The sequence below is a fragment of the Myxocyprinus asiaticus genome, chromosome 35 (genome assembly GCF_019703515.2).
Source record: "Myxocyprinus asiaticus isolate MX2 ecotype Aquarium Trade chromosome 35, UBuf_Myxa_2, whole genome shotgun sequence".
NCBI classification, from domain to species: Eukaryota; Metazoa; Chordata; class Actinopteri; order Cypriniformes; family Catostomidae; genus Myxocyprinus; species Myxocyprinus asiaticus.
In genome coordinates, this window is record NC_059378.1 from 38,870,397 (window position 1) to 38,890,139 (window position 19,743).

The window sequence follows — 19,743 nt, forward strand, 5'->3', positions numbered from 1 at the left end:
ACCTAAACTGACATGTTCTAATGGCACCATGATGTATTGTGCATTAAATCTTGGGGAATCTGTGATCTGATTGGCAGAGACGGTGCGGGCGATGACTCATGTGATCAATCAGGGAATGGCAATGTACTGGGGCACATCACGCTGGAGTCCGATGGAAATCATGGTGAGTCACCATTTTTCCTCTAACTTTTAGATGTTCTTACTCTGTTATCAACCACCAAGTTTGCTTTTGTTCTGAAAGATTCCTTAATAGGTACTGTCAGTAAAGCAGTAAAACCTTAAATACTGGGTGGAGAACACCTAAAACAATACTGCTTATTCTGAGTCATGAAAACTCAGTTTCACATTGGTGAATGACAGAATGTTAAACAGTGGTTTGCTTGTTTGTTTTCAGTGCTGCCTCATCAGCATTGCCATGCACAACTAATTTATAACGATAGAATAATATATCATCTGGTGCGAATAATCAACTTATGTTTGGCCATTTTGAAATTGTAAATTGTAATTGTAAATGTGCCTTCTTTGCAGATAAACAGAAGTGTTGGTTCCCCTTTTGTATCAGGGAGGGCTGGGGAAAATCGATTTTCTGATTAATCATGATCTTCATTTGAACGATCACAATATCAATAGCCACGTTACCACTATTGGCCCAAATTAGGGCGTGCTAGGGCCAGTTGCATTCCCACTGTCACTTCCGGGGCTTCATTGTGCATCGTTGGGGCTTTCTCAGGGCCAATGGCCTTTGGCCTGCCAATTACCCTTGGACCAAACAAGGCCAACTGGAGATTGAGGCGAGTTCTATGTCAAAGGAGGAGTTTCGCCAAACTTCTCAGGTTGTGAATCCAACGCACAACTGGACAGGTTCGGGAAAACAAATGCGGACACAGTACAAATCCGCTAAAGTGCCCAATGGACAAAGCGGTGCCCAAAGAAATTACTTTCCATGGTTCGGTGTGCTGGGACATCAACACTCTGTTAGTAGAGAGACCACTCGGGACACCATGGCAGTTACAGTTGGTGAGTTGTCAATGCTATCTTGCCGTTTAACTTCGATATAAAATCGATATTCTATATAACTAGATAACATAATACCTCAGCTTGAGCTTCCCTCTTGCTTGTGAAATGGGCAGGGTGTGGATGTTGGGAGTTATTGGCTCGATGGTGGGAACGCAGATAGATTTTTGTCTTGATGCTCAAGGTCCGAGGCTATTGGCCCCAGCTGACCAGTTGATAGCCCTGGCTCATACTGGCCCTATAGTGGAAAAGTGGCTAATGGGTATGGATTACGCAGATCTGTGTCTAAATGGTAAAATACATGTGAAAATGCTTGTCTTAGTGAGGTTTTATTGCAAACACATTCATTTTGGTCTAAAGTGAACGTAAGCACGTGAAGTCTACAAGGACTTGAAGTCTACATGCAGCCTAATAGATTTACCGCTGTTTAGTGTGTGGTTAATATTTATACAACAGTTAGTTTTGGTCCTTGAATCTGATTGGATGAGACATGTTCCAAGAGTGCTGATATCTCAGAATAGCAGCACTCAGACACTGTATCACTCCGCTTGTGTTTGTGGTGTACTAAACTAAAGTGTAAGAGCAGCACAGATGTGTTAAAAGCAGCTTGATGCGTCTTTTCATTTTTACCTGTTACATTAAAGATTTTAGGCAGCAGATGGCAACAAAAGACCATTTTTATGTGTTGTGAGTTGACAACATTCGAGTCAGCACTGCCAGTCAGCGAGCAGTTTCTCTGAAGTCATCCGCATTGTCTCTCGTTCCATGATCGCTCTGATTACTTCTACACTACAGCTGGGAAATACAGTTAAACTAACAGCTTCAGCATTAAGGCTTATCACAGCTGAGAGACACAACATACGAAGTAATCACACATATTCAAGGTGCTTACCTTCCGGAGTTTCCGCGTTGGGAGCAGATCTAAACATTCAACATTCAGAATGAGAAATGAACCGGCTAATGTGAAATACTTAGGGCTGACCCCGCTCGGACAGCTATTTTTTACTTGGAGAAAGTAGGATGTATTTGACCAAAATTCCATTATCTTCAGCAAGCTTGCTAAAACAAGAGGCTGAATTCAGCTTCTTATTCCCCAGCTTTTTATTCACGCTATAGCTTTACTGTTCATCTCTGCTTGGGAGTCACAACAGACGCAGGTAATCTCACACGCTCAATCGCGCTCTCTCTCTCTCTCAAAAACACAACCACACACACCCTTGTTTCTTCAATAACTGAAAGAAATAGCAGAAACCATCCTTACTAGTTCTAAAATGTTGCTTAAATTAGTAACAGAGGCATGTGCGCATCTTTTGAACAAGCAACAGCAGATCCTCTGTGGCGTACGAAAGTAGTTCCATGCACAAGTATGTTTTTTGTGACTGTAATTAGATTTTCCTAATTTTGTTTTATTTACTTTTTAGTTGAAATGTTGTATAATAGCAATATCACACTTAATATCAATAAACCGATCAGCAAGGGTAAACTTTTGCCCATTACTCCGACTTTGTGTTGCATATAAACACCTTTACCAGCATTCTTACCAATTCATCCAATGTGCAGTACGCAAGTGTTTCTGAACGTCAAAAGCAGAGAACAACTGGATTATTTCAAACCTAATGTAAACGCTCTTCTTGCGTTGTCAGTTTTTTTTTTTTTTTAAATAAGCTAATTTTTGTGAGTTATCAACGTATTGACGTGCATGTAAACAGGCTCAGTGTTAACCCTTTCAGCTTGGTTGGGCGAGCAAACAAAAAAACTAAAATTGTCAAATCATTAGTAACTACAGTTTTGACCAACACAAAATAGGTACAGTATCGTTTGAAAGCTTAGAGGCTGTACTTTCCAGTGCATGCAGGCATTATGACCAAAACTGAACAAGTGCTTTGAAATTTGCAGACAAATCAGAAGTGTTCCGTTTTGATAATTTATTAATAATTTTGCACTGTGCATATTATTGTAATCAGTAAAAACATCAAATTCATCAAAAAGCCATGTGTCATATGTTGCTGGAAAGCTCTCAAAGAGTAGAATACAACCAGCCATATGTGTTTTACTCACAGACAAAAATATAGCAAGCAATTGCTAAGTATATGTCTTTGACAATTATATTGGTGTTGCTTATATATGTTTGTACATCATGAAGGCGCCAATGGCTGCCTCAGTGTGGAGCGCTCCTATTCTTATGTTGTTTTTGTTTGTTTGTTCTGTGTTTAGTAATCTTTTTCCAATCAGTTTTATTCAATTTTTATTTTTGTTTTTTTAATTCAATTTTTAATTATTTTTTATTATTATCTCTGTCTTGTTGCTGTTTTTTTTTATTGTCGTGCACTGGAAGCTTCTGTCACCAAGACAAATTCCTTGTATGTGTAAGCATACTTGACAATAAAGCTCATTCTGGTTCTTCTGATATGCTGCATTTTCGCTTATAACTTTACGAAAAATAAACAGAACAATGCTTTATAGATAATAAAATATTACATTCCATTACTTACAGGAGGTTATCTTTCAAACAAGCCCACACACAAGGTAATCAGATGCATAGATCATTAGATAATCCACATGAAGCACAATGTTACATATGGCCACCAGGAGATGGCGCCAAGTAAATGACACAGACTCGATGCAGACTCATTGAGTCAAATTAAACTCATTCTGTGAAATCTCATTGCTAAAATCATGTCTCCATGCTATGCATACTTTTAGCCATTGTGTTTGCATGTGGAATAAATTTGTTTTTATTTGTTTGGAGAGGCTTTTGGACACTATGATAAATATTATTGTAATGCTATAACTTTTGATTGCTTTGTCGTATCAATGCAATTTATTTTTTTATTTTTTTATTTTTATTTTTTTTTCAGATTCGGTTGACATGATTGGGAACAAAGCAAAAGCAGTTTTTTTTTTGGAGCTACCATATTTACACCCAGAGATACAGTATATAATGTCAAGAAAAATAAGAAGAAAAAAATAATTTTCAGCAGTTTCTTAGGTTTAGATTCTCAGAATGTATCATTATATATCATTAAAACATTTTAAAAGTTTTCTTTACAATGATATCAAACGCTTGACCCTCTTTTTTTTTTTTTTTTTTTTTTTTTAATTTTAATTTTTTATTATAAGCCTTTAATTTTGGGTATGCCACTGAAACATGAAATCTTTAAAAACACCTTCAGAGCTTAAAGTATTAACTTAATTTTTATTTTAGTTTTTGTGGTATCGAAATTGGCCAAATTGCTTTCATATGTCAGCACAATGGACATTATAACTGAAATATACCCATATTAACCAGAATATAATCATAATCAAATCAAATAGAATGCTTTTGCATCAGAATGTAATCAAATCGGGAAATCTGTATCAATTCCCAGCCCTATAGTTTTCTATTTTCACATATTTTCGGTAAATATTGCGTAAAATGGGTATTTAATACATTTTTGCTATTCTGTGTTAAGTCTCATTTGCTGTCATTAAATTGTATAATACACATAACTGTTTTATATCGCCATCAGCCTATCTAGATATCATGTTGGCATTGCCCATTGAAAATCAATTGATCAACCATTACTCATTGGTCAAAGGTTTTTAAATGACAACTGCAAACTATTGCAGTGCTTTCTTATATTAATCTGATTTGTTTTCAAACATTAAAGGAGCCATATTCTGTAGCATTTAATTTTTTTATTAAAGCCGACTTTCTGCACATGCAAAGAACGGCATATATGGAACAATTTTACCTCGGCAATGAGATGCTTGTGAGTCCTGTCAGCCGAGTCAGCTGACTAAAAGAACTCGGCATGGCAACCCGTTGCATAATTGCGCTGTTTGCTTTTCTAACATATCTAAAAAATATGGTAAGAAAGCTTTCTTCTCTTGTTGCTCACTTTACCTAAAACTGAAGTGTGTAATTTCTCTGGCACTAATGTCACTGAACGGAACTGCAAAAACAATCTGTTTTCAAACAGATTCCAGAAAATTCCCTCAGTATTCCATTGGTTGTACAAACAGATAGTCCTGTGAAGTTGAATACAGAATAGGAGTTGATATGTAAATGTGGACGGTCATATATTAGTGGGGAGTAATGTACTGTGAAAGTTGAAGTATGTCTACACAGTACATTAAACTCTTTTATTTCAAAAGCACAACAAACATCAGGTTTTCCATGGTATATCCTCTTTTAGTTAATTCATTGGGTTAAGTGTTGCTGTTTCTATGCTGACCTCATCATTTCATGCATTTCGTGTGTGTCTTGTAGGAAGCGTATTCTGTGGCCCGGCAGTTTAATCAGATCCCACCAATCTGCGAACAGTCGGAATATCACATGTTTCAGAGGGAGAAAGTGGAGGTACAGCTTCCTGAGCTCTTCCATAAGATCGGTAAGCGATGAAGTCGTTCTACAAAGAAATAGTTCAAAAATAAAAATTCTGTTGTGATTTACTCACCCACATGTCATTCCAAACCCGAATGACTTTATCATGCAGAACTCAAAAGGACATGTACCGATCATTTCACCTTTTATCAAGATCTCTTTCATAACTGGTTGTATGTAAGCTTTCTGCACACTGTCACTATTAACTGAATTTCCTTCTTTCCAGTAATATCACTTTGCCTAGTGTTTGCTAACAAAAAAAGTTTAAAAGGCATATTAAAAAAGCTTTTTTAATAAGACTTTAAAAAATGTATAAGCTAACAAAATATTCTTTATATTAAGATAGATAGCCCTATAAAAAATTAATCTAAGTGTCAAACTGAAGACAAACTGATCACCCATAGGTGCAGTTAAACTTAATGTGACATTTTTGGTTATTGATTCGTTGCCATTATTTCATATAATTATTATTATTCCTTATTTTAGTTCAATATTATTTTTCCATTATATTGTGGTATCTTAATATTGCATAAAGAATTATTATATTTATAAATTCCTTCCCTGCCTTATCATTTAGTTGGATAATTGTATTAATAGGTAATTTTTCACTTGTTGCTGTTTGAACTTTAATGAGGGGAACATGCGCTCTCCCATGAGGGAAAGAGATGAAAGCAGAAAAAGAGCACATGTTTCTGAACTCCACAGGTGCTACTATTGTTAACGCCAATTAATCAGGGGATATTTAATAAAGATGTTTGAATTACACCACATCTTGTAACATTTATTACTGAGATGCCTATGCCTGTCGGAGACTGAGAAGGCTGCTGCCATGATCGATAATAAGGACCGTTTCACAGCTCGCGCTGTTTTCCCTTTGCCTTGTCACGTGTGAAACACCACATTAACAGTACAATACACAAACTTTTCTTATTCACCATACGTCTCCCATTGCATCGTTATTAACTGCTGAATCAAGTTTATTGTCTCACACAAGGGCGTAGATTTGCCGTGATTATTGGGGGGGTTGCAGCGTGAAGCATTTACATGTTTCCATTGATCATGGTATAAATATTCCCCCCGGAATCTACGCCCCTGGTCTTACAACACTATGACAGTATTCCCCACCCTCCATGATGCCATGAGAGTGCTGCAATATCTTAAAGGAGCCACGCGTCTTTTGTGACATGAGCGATCGGTTAATGCGATCGGCCAAATTACCGATCACCGATCGAGTCATAAGATGTGAATATTGGCCGATACCGATCGGTGGCCGATCGACTGGAGCATCCCTATTCAAAAGTATCATAAAATTAGTCCTTGCAAATCATGCATCTTACTCCAAGTCTTCTGAAGGCATACTATAGGTTTTAGGGAGAAACAACCCAAAATTTAAGTAGTTTCACAGTGAAAATCTTAACATCTGTTGCTCGATAACGAGCGCTATAAGAGAACTTGCATTGTTGAGCGCTAAATATATGTGCATTCTTTTGTGTTTCGCATAAGAAGGAAAGTGAGGGTGAGTAAATGATGAGAGAATTTTCATTTTCATAATGTGAACTTTTCCTTTAACCCACCGATATCAGCACTTTAGTATGGGCCGAAACTGAACATACCTGTTCGCAGGTGTGGGTGCGATGACGTGGTCCCCGCTGGCTTGCGGGATAATCTCAGGAAAATATGACAGCGGGGTGCCGCCGTACTCTCGAGCATCTCTGAAGGTACTACATTTCCCATGACTCTTTCTGTCCCTTCCTCTTCCTGGTCCTCTGGAAACATTCGTGGGCTCATATGTGTTTTCCTTTCGTGTCTCTGTTGTTCTAATGTGAATGTGTTCCATGTCTTCCAGGTTCTAGCTTTGGGTGTTTTCCTGTAGATGTGTTTGTCTGTGACACTTCCTTGTTGATGGCATGAATTCTCACGCCTGATCTTCAACATGTTTATTTTTTGTTATGTGAATGAGCTTCCCTGGTAACTCTGAGGAGGATTGACACTTTTTTTTTATCTGTGTATCTATGTCTTTAAAACAACATACACACTAAAACACTTACACACGTGCACACTACATGCACCAACACCCGTTCTGAGCTGTATGTTGGTGTAGTCGCATGTTTTGGTCCATTGGTGTTTTGTGATTCGTCATCTTGACTTCACCCTCTTCCTTCTGTAGTCTTGTGTCACACTGTTAATTGTTTCTGATTTCTTGTTACCCCAGTGTAACGTATGCGTGTATTGACACTTGACTATAACACAAACGTGCTGGTGATCTGAACAGTGATGTGTCTGTTTGGTTTAGAGACCCATGAGTGTTTAGATCATTACATCACATCAGTCCTTTTCCACTGTGTTTAATATTTATAATTGATGGACCTTAGAATGGATTTTTTTTTATCCTGGTCTAGAACACACACAAACATGCTCATTTTGATGTTTATTATAGTTTAATCTTATATACAAATTGCAATAGCAAATTGATTAGTTGTTAAAGTCAACATGAAATGGCATTCACAACCCATTTTATTTCTGTAATGTGAATACTTCCAAGTGAACCAGAATATTAAATGAAAAAAAAAAAAAAAAAAGTAGGACTGACTTGCTTGTGTCAGTCGGGAATTAAATGAATCGTAAAAAGTGGGCACACCATACCAGAATGGAGGCAGACCGGAACATGAGTTTGCACGCGATTGCAGAGAAAATAACATTTTGTCCCAGAATTTAGGTCATATCTAAGATTTATTTGGTGACTGGGATATAAGGGCTGAAGGTCAAGTTGTATCCAAATGGTAACACTTCTTTTTCAAATGTATCTTTAGTTCCTATTATTGTCATAACTTTATTACATTAACATTAACTGACATTAAATTGCACTGTTAACTTGCCAGTTACTGCATTATTTACAGGATTTTACAAAGGCGGCGTCAGCCTTAAAGGAGAGTCGTTTAACATTTTAATGAAAAATTATCTACACAAATATTTGTCTTAGGAATAACATGGACCAATGGATTGTGCACTATAAGACCATTGCCCATTGAATTGATTCGGATTCAATTTGATTCTGTTCCAATTAATTTGGGTATATTTCAGTTATAATGCCCATTTTGCTTATGTGAAATACATTTGATGATTATCAATGCCAATTTTAATACCACTAAAAAATACAAACTAATATGAGTAAACTTGTTTTAAGTTATCAAGTAACTATTCAAGACAAGTAAACAGTCTGTAATAAAGTAAGAACAAAGAAAAAATGACAATAGAACTATAAAACAATAGAACAAAGATAACGAAATTAAGAAAACAGTGTTTTTCATTTTTAACAGCAGTATCAAGTATTACAGTGTACATTCGGAAATTTAAAAAAGAATGAAATGTAACAAAACTACTCAAATCACTTGTTTTTATTTTATGATTTAATATGTTTTAAAGCTATTTTCTTGTTATTGTTTGATTAATATTAACAACATAGTGACAAGTCTTTTAGGCTCCATTTACACTTCAAGTCTGATTATTTATATATATATATACAAATCCAGTTTTTTATTTTAGTTTTAGACACAAATGACTGTGTACATTAATACCTTACCAAGAAGGGAATTTTCGCTGAATTTCAAAGTGTATTTATCGCATTACCGCAACTCCACGAGTGCACATAAAGCATGCACACATAAGCTGCCTGTCAGTGAGACTACGTCCACTTTTATCCACGTAAATGTAAACACGCTTTTTTCGTTTTGAAACTCTCTCCCTCTTCATTCCTGTTTTTCAAAAGTTGCTCATCCATACTGAAACGTCTGAAAATGCTTAAATCCCCTTACTGTGCATGCAGGGGGAAGAAAAATGTAAGAAGCGTGGCACTGCATCATTTTCGTCAGGCATATTTACTTTCCGGTTCTTTGAATTTTTGCTCTAAGGACTAGGAAAACCAAAGTTTTTTTTTAATGTGCAGATGAAGAGATGGATTTATTGGTGTGGGTAACCCAAGACAAAGGCCACATCCACACAAATAAGTTTTTCTTTTTCTCTATGTTTTGACCTTGGTAGATTCTCTACGTATTTGACAGCGAAAACTGAGCTTTTTTCGAAAATGCTTTACCAAGTGGATACATTTGAAAACCCTGTCTTCACGTTGTAGTGTGGACAGGGGACACAGAGATGTCTGAAAGCGATGATGTATTTGTTGTCATGTGATGCAGTCAAGTTGATCCATTCAACCCAAAAAAAATCAAGATGGCAGCCCATGTTGAAGCAGCGTTGTTGTGCCTGATATTCACTTTGATAGCATTGTTAAAGATAAATGCATTCCTTCAAAGACAATGGAAAGTTTACTCGAAATTGCTGTCCGGCAACGGAACATGAGGACAATTGCGTTTCAGACCGTACATGGAACGGTGTTTTTTTTTTTTTGTATGCACAGTAAAGTGATTTAAGGGTATTCATACATTTTATAGTGGACGATAAACTTTTGAAAAATGCTTTAAAACGGCAGTGTGGACAGAGAGCGTTAAGAAAACAAAAACACAATTTTCAAATATATCCAGATTAATGTGTCTAGCTGGTCGACCAAAAAAGGGTACGTCTCTGTCAAACAGTGCGCAGGTACCAAAATGAGGTCTTAAAGATTCTTGTTATTTTTTAGATTTTTTCTCTACTCTCTTTTCCTTTTAACATGTTAATGAGGTCAACCAGTGATTGTCTTGCGATCTACATATTTTGCACTCCTGCCATAAAGTACAAAATCGATCTTGTGATTTTAAGAATTGATATCGGGTTTGTTCAAATGAAGACCCGGCCTTGAAATATGGGGTCAGTTTTGATTTCATGTTGACTTCAATTTATAGAAAAATTTATGTTATTTAAATCATTAAAAAAATATGTTGCCAGTATTTTTACTGCAAAAAGAAGTTCCCTTAACCTAACCAGTAATGTCAAACCAATTTAAAATCTTTGTTTGTGTGTGTGTATATAAGGTCTCTTTACCCCCTTAAGTTCTACGAGCAGAATTTCATCTCTGCTCGCTTGACCTTTTGGGCGGACAAAGTCACATGTTTAAAAACAGGCCCTCGCCCACACAGGTGCTGCTGGGTGTTTCACGTCTGAGAGTGCATGTGATGTTTGTACTCTGTGTGTATGTACGTGCACTGCTGTAGGCGTGGGCCCCTGTTTTTGAGCAGGTGTGCTGTGTTGTTAACAGGGCTACCAGTGGTTGAAGGACAAGATCTTGAGCGAGGAGGGCCGACGCCAGCAGGCGAAGCTGAAAGAGCTGCAGGCAATCGCTGAGCGGCTGGGCTGCACGCTGCCACAGCTAGCCATTGGTATGCCTAACCCAAAGACACACTGCCGCTCTCTCTCTTTCTGTCTGTCTGTCCGTCCGTCCTGTCCCTCGCTCATCCTCTCCCCCCCTCATCCCCCCTTTCTTCAGACCACTGGAGTGGAAGCGTCTGTTCGCCTGCGGATGGGTTCTCAAATGAATGTGATTAGGGAACTGTTAATGGACGATTCTTCCTCCCAGCGATAAGTGTAGCGTTAAATGTAAAGTATGATAGTGTAAGGTCGATTTCGTATAGTGTTTCACAATATTCACTATGGTATTTGAGAAGAGAAGTGTTATATAATGCAGTTTAACGTTTCAAATAAATGTCCTCGGTAAGATCTAGAATGAAGGCTTTTATAAGGGCTGCTACGGTTTGATTTAAGAACATCCTCTTTAAGTACAGTAATCTAATCTCAAAACCTGAGAGCTTAAGAACATGATCTACCACACACTGTAATAGTCCCGTTAAAGGGAAAACCACCTGACTAAACCATTTGGGGTGTGTGCGTGTGTGTGTGTGTGTGTGCGCCCATTCTAGCAGTGGACTGTATGACCAAAATCCTGTATCATGGTATGAATAATTTGGTCCCACTTTATATTCTGGTCTTTAAATACTACTGTATGTACTAGCATTAAAATACATAAAATACAATGTATTTATTGTGTAACTACATGTTGTTATGCAAAATTCTCACAAGTTTCACATTTGCTGCTACTGAAGTTGAGGCACGGGTAGGTTTAGGGTTAGGCGTAAGGTTAACAGTGTAACTACATATGTAAATAAATGCATTTATTTTAAATGTAAGTACAATGCAACAACACGTGTGTACATAATAAGTACATTGTATCAAATGCTTAAGTACATAGTAGTTAAAGACACCTAATATTAAGTGGGTCCAGTAATATTATATCATGGTAATGGTACAGTATATATGATAATAAAGGGGTGATTCTCACAAAAGAAAATGATCCTGGTCAACAATATTTTATATGCCACTGTCACACATACGGTACACCGTCAGCCACAACATTAAAACCACCTGCCTAATATTGTGTAGGTCCCCCTCTTGCTACCAAAACAGCATCAACCTATTCTGAGATGATATTCTTCTCACTACAATTGTACAGAGTGGTTATCCGAGTTACTGTAGACTTTGTCAGTTCGAACCAGTCTGGCCATTCTCTGTTGACCTCTCTCATCAACAAGGCGTTTCCATCCACAGAACTGTCACTCACTGGATGTTTTTTGTTTTTGGCACCATTCGGAGTAAATTCTAGAGACTGTTGTGTGTGAAAATCCCAGGAGATCAGCAGTTACAGAAATACTCAAACCAACACGAGTGTGCATTTGTATAAAATCATTGCATAATGTACACTCATAATGACTGTTCAAACAAATGTTTGACTATCTAATCGCCATGTACATACTTGTGTTATATTTGCTTAAAACCCTGCATGTTACTAATTAAACGTGATGAAATTTAAACGCTCCAAGAGTGCAAGCAATAAGTCGTCATTTTAATTTGTATTTGCGTTTTTCACAACACATTTCAAAGCAGATTTACAGAAAATTATGCTTTAATAGAAAAATAAGCTTTAATATCTGTTATGTCTCAGAGTCATACTTGTGCGGTTTGCTAAAAAAATAAATAAAAAAAATAAAAGGTTGTTGTAAATTGTGCCTTAAAATAAATAAATAATATTTGTATTTACACCCCCAGTGAGCAAGCTGGCAATCTCACCCAACAAATCCCATCTTCAGTCTGACCCATTATTAGATATTTTTAATGACTGTTAAAAATAGCACAGCAATAACGATTTTGTTTTTGGTATTCAAAGGCACACAGAGTGCACTGCAAGTCACAGCAATAGTATTAATATTTGGTTATGAAAAACACTTAAGATCCGTAAAGTTGTTTATTTAAAAAGTGATACAAAGGCAAAGATGCAGAGATGTATATTGGCGGCCAAAAGTTTGGAATAATGTACAGATTTTGATGTTTCAGAAGGAAATTGATACTTTAATTCACCAAAGTGGAATTCAACTGATCACAAAGTATAGTCAGGACATTACTGATGTAAAAAACAGCACCATCACTATTTGAAAAAAGTCATTTTTGATCAAATCTAGACAGCAGCCATCACTCCAACACCTTATCCTTGAGTAATCATGCTAAATTGATAATCTGGTACTAGAAGATCACTTGCCATTATATCAAATACTGCTGAAAGCTGTTTGGTTCATTAAATGAAGTTTAACATTGTCTTTGTGTTTGTTTTTGAGTTGCCACAGTATGCAATAGACTGGCATGTCTTAAGGTCAATATTAGGTAAAAAATGGCAAAAAAGAAACAGCTTTCTCTAGAAACTCATCAGTCAATCATTGTTTTGAGGAATGAAGGCTATACAATGCTTGAAATTGCCAAAAAACTGAAGATTTCATACAAAGGTGTACACTACAGTCTTCAAAGACAAAGAACAACTGGCTCTAACAAGGACAGAAAGAGATGTGAAGACCAGATGTACAACTAAACAAGAGGATAAGTACATCAGAGTCTCTAGTTTGAGAAATAGACGCCTCACATGTCCTCAGCTGACAGCTTCATTGAATTCTACCCGCTCAACACCAGTTTCATGCACAACAGTAAAGAGAAGACTCAGGGGTGCAGGCCTTATGGGAAGAATTGCAAAGAAAAAGACACTTTTGAAACAGAAAAGCAAAAAGAAAAGGTTAGAGTGGGCAAAGAAACAGACATTGGACAACAGATAATTGGAAAAGAGTGTTATGGATCTTAACCCCATTGAGCTTTTGTGGGATCAGCTAGACTGTAAGGTGCGTGAGAAGTGCCTAACAAGACAGCCACATCTATAGCAAGTGCTACAGGAAGTGTGGGGTGAAATGTCACCTGAGTCAAGGATCTGCAAAGCTGTCATTGCTGCACGTGAACGATTTTTGGATGAGAACTCTTTGAAATAGTTTAAGTAGTTCTGAACTATACATTGTGATCAGTTGAATGCCACTTTGGTAAATAAAAGTACCAGTATCTGGACAAACTGACAGCTAGAATGTCAAGGATCTGCAAAGCTGTCATTGCTGCACGTGGAGGATTTTATGATGAGAACTCTTTGAAGTAGTTTAGTAGTTTTTTTTTTTCAAATTGTAATAGTAATTTTTCATGTTATTAATGTCCTGACTATACACTGTGATCAGTTGAATGCTCAATTTCTTTCCATTAGAGCAAAATCTGTACATTATTCCAAACTTTTGGCCGCCAGTGTATATTATATTAAAGATATAAGAGAACTCATGTAAGATTAAATGCAAAGACCAAATAATGCAGCAATATGGAATAAAATATGAAGACAATCCACATAAAAGATCGGATTTAAAGGGGATGCAAGGCAGTGATTTAACAATATAATTTACATGTTAAGAGAATCCATATGAGAATTTTTTTATTTATTTTTTTCCAGTTGTTAAGGAATTTGATGCAGATGAAATAAACATCTTCACTGCTGGTTTTCACGATTTCTTCCTCAAGTTACTTCAGCGTTTATTGTCGGTGGTCAAAACAGCTTTCTGTGCTTTAGTGCCACCTGTTGCTCTGGTTCTAGTGACTGCATTGGCTTTTGACATGTGATCTAAAGCTTATATATTATTGGTCATGGCATTTCTTCGTCGGGCGAAAAACAAAATTGACACTCAAAAAAAAAAAAGATTGCTTTGTCGCTGCACGAATGTTCGCTCCAGGTGAGAATGGCTCATTAGGAATCTATTGTTTAAATATGTTGATTGTGGTGAGAAATCGTGCCAAACATTCACGTTTGTTGTGCAAAGGCCTTTATACACGTTAAGGGGCTTTCACGTGACTCGTGTCAGTGCTGCCGAATACATTTAAGTCTTTTAAGTGATGCCACTTTACAACAAATTGTTTTTCACACACGTTTTTGCCTCACAAATTGTCTTAGACAGTACACAGAAACAAGAAATATTAAAAAATTGTCCAAATTTGTGAACACATTGAGTGTCTCATAATTTCTTTTAATTACCTTATCTTTTCCGAGTATCCAGAGACCCCAGTTACTGAACTACTGTAATTACATTCACAAAAAATGCCAAGAGGACCATAACATAAACGAGTCCTCTTTTTACTTTCAGCAATCTAATCAATTAACAGTTTTTGTTTCTCTTTCAAATACATCTTTTCAAAGTTTATTGTGCACATCTCCCGCTTTCTTGCATGGCAGACTCGTAAAATTGCCCCTCTGTGATGCTTTCTGAAATGCTTGTCATGTGGAGGGCAAAAAGGCGCTTGATGCTGTAAAATGTAAAATGGCACAATGTAAAAAATATGAATGGCCCTAAAAATGGGGTTTATTTTCTATATGAACAATATAATTTCTTATTTGTTTCTTTTGATTTAGGAGTAAAATAGGACCAGGACATTTTCTTGACAGTAAAAGATTAATAAGTTGGGAATAAGTGCAAAAATAGCTTTTTATCATCTATCACTCGAGTTAAAAACAAAAGACTCACAACACTAAAACTATAATAATAAAAAGGATTGTATCGACATTCAAAGCCACATTCAAAGTAGCTAAAAATAGCTGTAATAATGTGGAAAGTTGTAATGTTGCCCGGCTACTGTAAACAGTTAAACTCTGCTTTGCATTGTGCATAACACCCCTTATAAACAAGTTCTTCCTCATCTTGACTTGTTTGGGACATGTCCCGCTTTCTATTTTGGCATTACTCCAGGTTTCTTTTTTGCTCTCATGTATAAATAACGTAACAAAGTCCTGTCCACTTAAAGCCACATGGAAATGTCTACTGTGGAATAAATAGCATAGCAAAATTCTACCATTGCCCAAACCTACATAGTGATAAACAGCAGTAATTTACTAAATATGTGTATGTATAGTAGACTGAAAAGAGATGTTAACTAGTTCCAATGATTCCTTCAAGTCTTTAGCTATCACTCTAGGGCTCTTTTTTTACCTCATTGAGCATTCTGCTGTGTGTCCATTGAGTCATCTTGTCTGGACGGACACTTCTAGTGAGAGTACCCACAGTACTAAATCGTCTCCATTTATAGACAGTTTGTCTAACTGTGGCCAGATGGGTAACTAAGCTCTTTGAGATAACTTTGTAACCCTTTCCAGCTTTATTTAAAGCAACAATCTTGATCGTAGGTCTTCTGAGATCTCTTTTTTGCAGCAGATGCTTCTTGTGAACAGCAAACTCAAAATGTTTGAATGCTTTTTATAAGTCAAAGTAGCTCTAACCCACACCGCCAATCTAGTTTAATTTATTGGATGCCAGGTTTGCCAACCCCTGACTCTAATTAGCTTTTGTTGACATCATTAGCTTAGGGGTTCACATACGTTTTCCAACCTACACTGTGAATGTTTGAATGATGTATTCAATATGTACAAGAACAATACAATAATTTGTGTGTTTTTAGATCAAACAGATTGTGTTTGTTCATTTTTGTAACTTAGATGAAGATCAAACCAGATTTTAAGACAAATTTTTACATAAATGCAAGTAATTCCAAAGGGTTCGCATACTTACTCTTGCCAATGTAGCTACAAAATAAGAACACGTAAAGAGATGCGCAGGGACTTTAATGAGCACTGTTGAGTGAGAAATTTACTAGTCTGTTTTTGAACCAGTTATTTGAAATTTATCAGACTTTACCAAACGCTATGGGAGAAACATGATGTCTTAGGAGAGCGCCCAACCCTACATTGTGATAAACAGCAGTATTTAACAAAACATATTTTTATTTTGCTACAAAAAAGAACAAGTAAAATGATACACAGGGACTTCTATGAGAAACTTTGAGTGAGTCAGTTCATTGGACTTCCTAATGCTACAGAGAGAGACTACCTAACGTAAAGTCCTGTCCACTTATAGTTATGCAAATGTCTGTTGAGTTATAAACAGCATGCAAAATCTCTACCAATTGTCACATTTTTAGCATGGCACGATATCCACCGTCATTCTGCCTAAGACTACGTAGTGATAAATGGCAGTATTTAACAGAATAAATATATATATTTATATTTATGTAGCTAGAAAAAGTAAAATGACGCGCAATGACTTTTATGAACACTATTAGCGAGAAGTCTACAAATCTGTTTTCGAATTGGTTCATTGAAATTTATCAGACCATGCAAACTTTATTATACCACCTGAAAACATAACATTATATCACACTACTTGTTGGGAAAATGCACTCATTACTGGAAAACTAGTTATAAAATAAATTTTGAGGACAGTTTAGTTACTCTCATGGTATTTATAAATGCAGTTTAGTTTGTAGTGTCTCAATAATAGGGCTACAACATCAAACTTAAATTCAAAAATTATAATTTTTTGTCTGTGTTTTCACATTACTCCATGCTTCTCTCTCAGGTACAAATAACGTTAAGCAGTTTTGTCCACTGATATCGGAGTGATTATATTTACTGCACTATAAACATTTATTGCACTATATCGCAATACCTCTAGTAGACGCATTTCTACCATTGCACGGTGTGTACGTCCAGGGTTGGATGTAATCCAATTATAAAGTAATTAGTTACTGTAATTTTAATCAAAAAAAAAGTTATGTAAGGCATTGCAGTATATTTAAAATTCTTGTAATCAGATAACAGTTACTGACTTTCAATTAATTTAATTACTTTTAAGTACATTATAGTGTTATGCTTATATCTAATATACATTGCCTGGCCAAAAAAAAATTGCATACTCTAATATTTCTTTGGACCACCTTTTGCTTTGATTACGGCACGCATTCGTCGTGTCAGTGTTTCGACATGCTCTCTAGCAAATTGAAGTTGTTTTTTTTTATTTTATTTTTTTTTATGGATTAGCCTCACTAACAAGTGTCTTTCTTGTGGCCACACAGATGTTTAGTCCAAATCCTGTAAGTTCTCATCACATTGTGCGTGTGGAAATGCTCTTACTTTCACTATTAAACATAGCCGTGAGTTCTACTGTCGATTTTATTTTATGATGTGACTTTACTAAGCGTTTTAGTGATTTCCGACCGCATTTCTTCTGTGAATCTGACAGTTCACCACTATCCTTCCAGGTTTTAATGCGCTGGACAGTTCTTAACCCAATTCCAGTGATTTCAACAATCTCCTTAGTTGTTTCCTTTGCTTGATGCAGGACAATAATGTTCCCCTTCTGAAACACAGTAACATCTTTTCCACGACCACGGGATACGTCTTCCGACATGGTTGTTTAAGAAATTAAGAAATTTGCCAGGCAGTGTATTATTTATGTAGAATACATGACTTATGGCCCCGTAACAAGTCATTGTGAAGGAGAAATGAGAGGTGTTGAGTGTATGACTTGTGTTTAACAATGAACAAGAAAGAAATATAGACATTATTTTGAGTTTGAGTACTTTCTATAAGTTACTTTTTTCTAATGTGATTACTAATTACTTCATTGGGAAAAGTAAATTAATCTGATTACAATTTTAGAGAAATAATTAGTCATTTGTAGTGGATTACTATTTTTAAGTGACTTACCGTCATACCACCCAACATGACATAGTGATAAAATATTTTGTTAGCTACAAAAAAGTAAAATGATGCACAAGGACTTTTATTAGAACTATTAAGTGAAAATTTTACGAATCTCTTTTTAAAACCAGTTCATTGAAATTAATTAGCGTTAGGTGTTTGATTATAAACATGATTATACAGCGTGACGACAACAACATAGCATTTTGTCATGCTACTTCGCTACTTGTTGGAAAATGTAGCTCATTGGAAAACTATTAAGCTAGAGTCCCACATAAAATGAGGTTAAGTTAGTGTAGTTGCTACTTTCAGTTACTTACTCCCCAACACTACTTATTGAAGGCAGACTTTTTTTCTCGCAAACTCTTGATTACAGTGTTGATGTGACTATATTCCATATTTGCTTTCATTGTGTGTGTGTGTGTGTGTGTGTGTGTGTGTGTGTGTGTGTATGTGTTTGTTCAGACAAAGCAATCTGTTAGGGACAAAGTGCTAAATCCATTAAAATCTGTAGTGTTTGAATCAAATCTTGTTTAAATGGAATGTTGCAGCAGGGAAAAATGTGACCCAGCTCTTCCAAATGACTGCAGTTTGCATACACAACCACACACACGTACACACGTACAGTAAACACACAGACACACACACAGCTCCAGCACTGCCAATACACCCATTGCCAGTTCTACAGATGGCACACACACACACACACATAAACAAACTCCCAGGAGGAATTAAAATCCCCACAGAGTTTCCTTCCTGTCTGTGTGTGGTGGCAGTATTGCATGGATCATGTCTAGGAAAGGGCAGCGGTCAGCATGGCTCCTCTTCACCTGCTCTGCGCTCCTGCAGATATCTGTCCTCTTTCTGCAGAAATAAAAAAAACAAAAAAAACAATTAAACTCAGCGCTGAATTTGAGTGCTCAGTATGTCTAGGTGCTGGGAGCCATGGTAACAGAGTGTTCTGGCAACTGCTGTGTGTTTTGTTAAATGCTTTAGTGTGTGCAGAAGTGGGAGGAGTAGCTGTTTTAATTTTGGAAAAAGTGTAATTTTTAAATATATTTGTAATTTTTTGTTTTAAATATATAATTTTTCTTGTCAAGAGTAGTAGGGTTTGCTTAAAAGGGTGGGGTGTGTTTGTGTTTGAAATGTATGGATGATATTGTATGTCATATTGATGCTAAATGTTAAACATATTTACGGCTCGTCTGCAGCGTGGTGCCTGAGAAATGAGGGTGTAAGCTCTGTGCTCTTAGGAGCCTCCAACACCGACCAGCTCATGGAGAATATAGGAGCAATACAGGTGAGAATGCAAACATGTGTGGTAAAATGCATTTAAAATCAAAGTTTATTTTATCAAATGTGTAGTACTGCATATAGAAGCAAGTGACTCTTTGCTAAGCCCCGCCTTAATGTTACTGACTAATCCTACAGATAATCAAGCTCTTGTGTAATGCAAGTTCTGTGGTTTTTAATCATTTTAAATGGAGTTTTACAGTAATTATCCAAAAAC

General features: G+C 36.4%; 1 protein-coding gene across 4 annotated transcripts in view; it reads left to right on the forward strand.

The window, feature by feature from the left end:
• LOC127426035 (voltage-gated potassium channel subunit beta-2) overlaps positions 1 to 19,743 on the forward strand; it is a 181,352-nt gene that overhangs the window by 156,210 nt on the left and 5,399 nt on the right. For all 4 annotated transcript variants that reach the window (XM_051672495.1, XM_051672496.1, XM_051672494.1 and 1 more), the window contains 5 exons: positions 78 to 163; positions 5,267 to 5,387; positions 7,004 to 7,098; positions 10,569 to 10,689; positions 19,445 to 19,533. In XM_051672495.1, the coding sequence (XP_051528455.1) occupies positions 78 to 163; positions 5,267 to 5,387; positions 7,004 to 7,098; positions 10,569 to 10,689; positions 19,445 to 19,533 (512 nt within the window). The remainder of the gene's footprint in view (positions 1 to 77; positions 164 to 5,266; positions 5,388 to 7,003; positions 7,099 to 10,568; positions 10,690 to 19,444; positions 19,534 to 19,743) is intronic.